General features: G+C 45.9%; 1 protein-coding gene across 7 annotated transcripts in view; it reads right to left on the reverse strand.

Moving 5' to 3' along the window:
- MIA3 (MIA SH3 domain ER export factor 3) overlaps positions 1-3,719 on the reverse strand; it is a 28,842-nt gene extending 25,123 nt beyond the window's left edge. For 4 of the 7 annotated variants that reach the window (XM_074579055.1, XM_074579051.1, XM_074579054.1 and 1 more), the window contains exons 1-2: positions 3,504-3,703; positions 2,661-2,794 (exon numbers count right to left, since the gene is read on the reverse strand). In XM_074579055.1, coding sequence (XP_074435156.1) covers positions 2,661-2,794; positions 3,504-3,660 — 291 coding nt within the window. In that variant the 5' untranslated portion in view covers positions 3,661-3,703. Of the gene's footprint in view, positions 1-2,660; positions 2,795-3,503 lie in introns of all 7 variants that reach the window. The other 3 variants (XM_074579052.1, XM_074579050.1, XM_074579056.1) reach the window with 2 other exon arrangements.
- Positions 3,720-7,506: the final 3,787 nt, after the last annotated feature.

The raw sequence follows: 7,506 nt of genomic DNA on the forward strand, positions 1-7,506 counted from the left end.
AACTGATGTATTCACGAAATTCATAACATAAAATCACTATTAAACAATGGTCACAGAACACCATCCAAGCATTTGGCTTTGCTTTATTAATTAGGTTTAGACAGCTCTGCTAAAACCTGCATGCCACATAACGTATAGAATTTATAAGTGGGTTCCCGAATTTTTTTCACATGCAAAATACCCACTGAGCTCAATGGGCATTCTGCAAGCAATAAAGTATACAAGACTGGAATCATAAAATAAAGGATCTATTTTGTTAACAAACAGCCTGTTCGCTGGCACAGGGAAAAAAAATTAAAAAAAAAAAAAAATCAACAATGACTTGAAAAGGGCGTAGTGAATTAGAAAAGCAAACGCAAATAAAGCACAGACCCAACTGCTATAGATTTTTCAGCCTTGCTGAAAGCCTCCTTTCTTATCAGATCATCTCCCTTCAGGTCAGAAATACTATTGTATTTCCCATGGCTCCTCAAAATCGATTTCAGAATTAGAGCCTGTATTTACAACTTGTTTGAAATAAGCCCCAGGTTGCAGTAGCTGAAGTTTCTCATACACGTATTCCCCTCACCTCTGCCCCCACCTGAAGATAAGAATACCAGTTTACCCCTTGATTTCATAGTTTCCGTATGCCTTTATAAACTCTTTCTCCCAAAACTTTGGGGAACGGAAAAAGGCAGTGGGGTGGATGCATGAGATCAAATGACACACGAGCACACATAAAGTCACATGATGAGATCCCAAAGGGGCTGTGGCAGAAGGTAATGTGCCTCCTGCTGGAATTTGTTGGATCACAGACCTCGCTAGGTAGCCTGTTTTTAATTAGCACGCAACAGCCTCCTCCTAGCTCCAAGGCCGCACAGAGTGGGCACGGCTGCTCTGCATAAATCAAGTTGCCCCAGCCGAACCTGGCGCGGGAAGTCACGTTGGGATGGGAGAGACCCCAGTGCCATCTGCAAGTCAGGGACGGGGCCAGACATGCCAGTGTCCTACTCAACACACAAGGGTGGGCACCTCCGGCCCTGTAACAACGCTGCGATATTACGATTAATGCAGGAGCAGCCCACCAAACCAGGGGGGAAAAAAATAAAAATAAAGATTAAAGCCACCAACTGGAAGGAATTAGCCTGTCATCACTGCCGTAAAACGAACATAGAAAATAGTGTAACACAATTAAAAGAAATTACAACAAATAAAACAGAGCTTTGCAATTCTTTTAGACCTGACAACTTTGGCTTTTCCTTGTTAAACTCAAGGCAAACATCCTTTTAACTTGGAGACACACCTAACTGTTGCATGAGCTTCCTATCAGTGAATAGTTAAACTGAATATTAACTCAGCAATTACCTTAAATCTGCTGTCTGATCTTGCAGACTGCATTACACCTTGTTAGAAGATGCAAAATTGGCCCCACGTTTCTGCTCTGTGTGTCAAGTACTGGCAGCCCTGGAAACCTGTACCGGCTAATTAACCAGATTATTTATGGTACAGTACATGTCAGGAGGGAATTACCAGCACGATACAATTATAAACTCTTCTTTAACCATGTGCTGCAGTTTTCTGCTCTCTTCTGTATTGTTCTAATTGGATTCAGCTCCTTGCCGAGAGCTTGGCCGTCCACACCCAGCCTGAACAGGTTGGAGAAAGTGATACATCCTGCTTTCCACCAAACCGCCAGTCCCACAGTCAACACCCAGGTGTGGCTTCCAGCAGCCTAGACCACTGTCACAGGCAATTATCCCTCTCTTGTAGAAGCCCAGAGGAAGAAAGGAGGTTGATGTAAACGACCAGGACACAAAAAGGGGTGTAGGAGAAGCATGGAGAGGGGGCAACGGGGACAAGGTCTCAGCAACCTCCAGACTGCCAGCATTTTCAAGGGAAGTCCACAAAAACGGCTCTTCCTCTGGGGCATCTCAGTTCTGCTTCCGTCAGGCAAATAAGGTTTTTATCATAAAAGCCAAGAGGAGTTCTCTATGAAATAACTGCAAGTATGGCAACCCTCCATTCCCGTTAACAGAACCCTCTCAGACTGCCCGAAGACAAGGCCTCAAACAAGGCCACTACTCTGCAAGCTGCTACAACACGGTACTAAAGCTGAAAGGCATGCCTTTTAAAAATCAAATTTACCTTAATTCCTTTTAATTTTACTACTTTTTTCCCCCCCTCCAACTCTGCAGGCAGCTTAGATAAAAAGGGGAAGAAGGCAGCTGAACATTCGGAAGAGAAACGCGATTAAAACGTGTACACGGAGCGATCTTTAGCAGGATTACGGAGCGCAGGATGAGCCCGTGTCAGGGGTAAACGCAAGCACAGGCTTAAGCCTCCCGAGAGGGGAAGGGGAGGTTCAGCTTCCAGGCAGGCTCTTGGGCCACTACTTATGGTCCTGCAACGGGAGGTTTTCGACACAAAGGCAGTTTTCTAATAGTTTTTAGCACACATTAAGCGTTGCCCATTTTTCAAAGCACTTAATGCCTTAGGTTTGATCAAACCGCATCCCATTTCACACTGGTCTCAAGACAAAATGGCATTCATTATATTATTTTACGACGTTCAAAACCTTAAGTGTTCTCCTCCAAGGCAAAAAGAAGGAAAAAAAAAAAAAAAAGACTACCAACAGAAAGCCCCAAGAAGAGCAAGCAAAACAAATGCTTTACAGTACTTACACTTCCAGCCCAAAGCTCGATTGATTTTCCTATTAGTTTGTAATATACGTACACCGCTTCTCCCTTCTTAAAATTCACAAAGCGACAGTCTGGACCTTTAAAATCCTGCCTGGCCTTCCCTCGGCACATTAACACTGTCCAAAGAAAACAAGAATAGTATTATTTTAAAAATAATAATAATAAAAAAGCAGTTTCATGGAAGGGGTCTTGGCTAACTGGCAGAAAACAAGACCTCCCTGCATGCACCGGTTTCCTATTTTCTAGATTGGGTCAGAAGATAAGAACTTAACTTAAAGCATAACTAAAATAAGTTATTTAAAAAAAAAAAAAAAAGCCAGCTCACTGATCAAGACTCCACAAAGCAGTTGAGAATTGCATTTCAGAAGTGTGCTATGAAGCTAATTATTAATATTAAATTAGACGGGCTGAAAGATGACATCTGCGTCCTCGCGAACCAGCCCCAAAATTATTCGGCGCATAAACAACACCCAGAGAGCGCGTTTATTACAAGGGGGGGGGGGGGGGGGAAGCCAAAAAACGTAACAAAACAAAACGCCCAAAAACAAAAACCCAAGACCAACAAAACGGAGCTGTGGGGCTGGGAAAACTTGGCGAGACGGCGAGGAACGCCGCGGGCCGGCGCCGCGTTTTCATTTTCCCCGATTCCCCCCGGTTTCCGTGCCAGAGCCAGGGGAGCTTTGGGAAATGCCCCCGACGTTCGTATCTTTTCCCGTAACAACTTGCCGGGGCGGGGGGTGAAAGCGGGGGGAAGCGGCCTCCCGGGTCGGGGACCGACCCCTCCGGGCCGGTGTCCCCCGGGCCACCCCCCACGCCCCCACTCACTGCTGCACTCGGGGTCGGCGCAGCGCTTGCGCTCGGCGAAGCGGCGGCCCAGGTCGGTCCCGGCGGCGGCGGCGCAGAGGAAGGAGGGCGGCGGGGGCAGGAGCAGCAGCAGAGCGAGGAGCAGCCGGGGGTCCGGCGGCGGCGGGGCTGCGGCCATGTTGGCGGGCGCCGGCGGCGGGGAGGGAGCAGACACGTCAGCAGCGGCGGCGGGAGGGCGATGTGGCGGGGGAGGGACCGGCCGCGGCGGGAGGGGGAGGAGGAGGAGAAAGGCAGCGCCTGGACCCTCCCTCCCGGCGGTATCCCCATCCCGCCGAGGCAGGACCCCTCGGCGAGGGCCCGGCTCTTTTTCGCTCTCCCTCCGAGCAGAGAGGGGGCTCCTGCCCCTTTTTCGTGCTTATCAACGGCCGGTTTAGAATCACGGAATGGTTCGGGTTGGAAGGGACTTTGAAGATCACCCAGTTCCAACCCCCCTGCCACGGGCAGGGACACCTCCCACCAGACCAGGCTGCTCACAGCCCCATCCAGCCTGGCCTTGAACACCTCCAGGGATGGGGCATCCACAGCTTCCCTGGGCAAGCTGTTCCACTGCCTCAACCAGCTCGACAGTGAAGAATTTCTTCCTGATAGCTAATCTAAATCTCCCCTCTTTCACTTTAAAACCATTCCCCCTCGTCCTATTGCTCCACTCCCTGACCCAGAGTCCCTCCCCAGCTTTCCTGTAACCCCTTTAGGTACTGGAAGGGGCTCTAATGTCTCGCTGGAGCCTTCTCTTCTCCAGGCTGAACGACCCCAACTCCCTCAGCCTGTCCTCACAGCAGAGGTGCTCCAGCCCTCTGATCACCTTCATGGCCTCCTCTGGACCCGTTCCAACAGGTCCATGTCGTTCTTGCGCTGAGGACTCCAGAGCTGGACACAGTACTCCATGTTTTCTCTTGCAGAGCATCGCTGAAGTAACAGGAACGGCCCAGCGGTCTGACCACAGCACAGAAAAAGCTGTAATCACCCCCATGCAACCCCCTGCTCCCACAAGGGTGAGGATGATACAGATCCAAACACCCACCTCCCTCCCGCCCCACCAAGTGTTCACATCTCTGCTTGAGAGGAGCAGTCACCACCAGGCAAGTGTGGCATCCGCCCCGGCAACCTCCCGAGAGTTTGAGGTTAAACCTGCGGTAACAGGGGTGTACGAGCTCGCTCACCCACAGCCCCACGCAGGAAAGCGCAGGCAAATGAAGGGCTGCACGCCCAACTGCAGAAAATGCAAGGCCGCCTCTTGCCCTTCTGTAGCTTCAGCTTCCACTTGCTGCTACTTTTTAACTATGAATGTTTGCAAACCAAAACGATGTGCTACTCACACCCGTGCCTGCACTTTTTTACTGGCTCTTTTTTACATCCATTAAATGTATATTGCTCTAGAGATCTCAAATGGTAGAAAAACAGCAGGAGTCACAACAGCCACGTACAGGAGAAAAATGAACAAAAGTTATTCTCCGTTCTCTTTTTCAGACCCCTGTGATTCGTTCAGCAGAGCTCCTGACTGGACAAAGGGAATAAAAGATGCACCCAAGAATGGAGAGGTAATATAATAGAGTCTCTTGATGGTTTATCAAATGGTCAAAACAAAAACCAAACAAACACATCACTTTCCAAAGGGCAAATTCTGAAGCTGCTCCCAAAATGAATAGGCACTTGGCAAAACTGACGGTCAAGGTGAAGAATTCTGCTTCTTTTTGCATATCAAAGGACGACTCTGGACAGCTGAGGGGTTTTTTAAGAGCTCTTTTAAATGATCTATTTTCAGGCACTCTTCACTTCAGCTGTGTGGGGTTTGTTCTGCAACTATGATAGAAGCAGTTGATCCTACTGCTCCACTTATTGCCAGCTCCCATCACAAGAGTTAGCAATCACCACTGCTAATTGCATTAGAGACACTGCTGGTGTTCTTATCATATCCTCACCATTATTGATTTTTGCTCTACAGACTTCTCATTTCCACAGCCTCATTGTACAGGGCCTGAGATCCAAGCTTAGTTACTGCTATGTAATCTCCAAAAAACATGTACGCATTTCATTTTCAGCCCCCATCTAGAGCAGTTTAATATTTTAATCACATTATGAAAAAGCATCAAGGCAGAAACAGGTATCTTCCTTGGGGCTGCAATGAATGGCTTTGGTAACTCTTTGCCAAACCGGAATTTTGTTGGCATTTTTGTATTTTACATCCTGTAAAATGAGGAAAGACCTATTTGCCATTCCTGATATTGGCTGATAAAAAGCTCTAAAAAAGCTAACTCATAAAATTTAGTGGTGAATTTAATCACAATTTACAATATGGAAGTAAATATATTCAAGTAACATTTTATGGTGACTGTACAAATGAAAGACACGTAATTTTCCCTTTGACATTAACATTTCTTGTGGCTTAATTCACAGCCTGATCTTTAGGTCCCCTTGCTTGTGAAGACACAGCTGTTTATAATTTCCCCTCACTACAAGGTTACCAAGCTTATCTTTATTAAGAGACCAAGATAAAAGGTAACGGTTTCTGTGGTCATAAAGACAAGGGCAAGAAAGGGAGATGTGAAGAGAAACAAGATCATATACTTCTTGCATAAGTCATTGCCTTCGTTGTGCAATAACGACTAGCTCGCAGTCGATACGTGTACACAAGTTTACCACTGCAATTGCCCGGTATTCCCTACAATTTCAAGTATTTCATAGTGACAACGTACCCACTTATTAACCCACACAGCTTTTCCCAATGTGTGACAAAAAAAGGGAAATATTTCACTTAATTCAATTTCAGACAAAATTTCCTTCAGTCTTCAACCCCAATCTTGGGAGCAGATGTATTCAACTATGAGAGCAGTGCCGCCATACGTAAGGAATCTAACATTTTGTATGTGCCTACAGTTACAAAGCAGTTCTCCCATCTCTCCTGCACTAAAGTATCTGCTAAAGTAACTAATACCCATTAACAAGATCAGTTGGCTAAGTTTACACAAGAATCAAAGATAAAAGTAACAAGCCAAATGTAACACACCGCTCAGCAAATGTGAAAACTTTAAGAAATAAAGTGGGGTAAGCCGGATAGTGAAATTAGGGTAGCGATGTAACAAAAGATCAGAAACGTAGGAAGTGACACCACGCTTGAGGAACATGAACAATCAGTGAGACACTCATACAAGGTACAAATTACAAAGGACAGACAAAGATGACACTGTTAAAGAAGTGGTGCTATATAACAGTTTATCGTCAAGTAAGTTAACTATCAATTAATAATATAGAATACTTATGAACTGAAATGCTGGTAATATATTGGAAGAAGATTAAAAAAAAAGTAAAGGGATACTTTTGTTATCCCCACATAGATTTATTAAATGTTATATTAAGGTATGATACTGAGGTTAAATGTTTAGACACTACAAACAACTGTTCTGCTTTGTACTATTCCCTTGGTGCTCGTTATCGATCACCGTTGAACCAGAATACCGGATTACATGAACCTTTAATCTGAGCCAGTTTATTATTTACTCACTCTCACATGGCAGAGCTGTTCTGAAAAAAACGCCTGCAAATTCTTACTTGGAAAACTGGACTTTAACACTTACCAAAACACCCTATGGCAAAAGTGATTTAAAGGAGCAGGTTCCGTCCGGCACAAATTTGTACAAACAAGGCCCCGTGGTTGAGGCAGATTTCTAGAATCCAGGGGATTCTGGGGGAGCACGGGCAATGTTATTGCTCTGCAATGCCCAACATTTTCATTCTGAATCCTTTTCTTCTGCAGAACATGATGTACTAAATTACAAACTAACAGAAAACTACCAATGCAGCTAATGGGAAAAAGTGACAACAGGATGTAGCTATCACTTTTAGAGTAACCATTGCATCAGTCATAGTAACGCTCTAATCGTGCGATGCGTACAATTAAGCAGCTCTCTGCCATACCACTGAGCACACCTACACAGCCTCCCAGGCTTTTCCAGATCCCTCCTGCTTC

Source organism: Larus michahellis, chromosome 3, assembly GCF_964199755.1.
Source record: "Larus michahellis chromosome 3, bLarMic1.1, whole genome shotgun sequence".
In the NCBI taxonomy this organism is placed as follows: Eukaryota; Metazoa; Chordata; class Aves; order Charadriiformes; family Laridae; genus Larus; species Larus michahellis.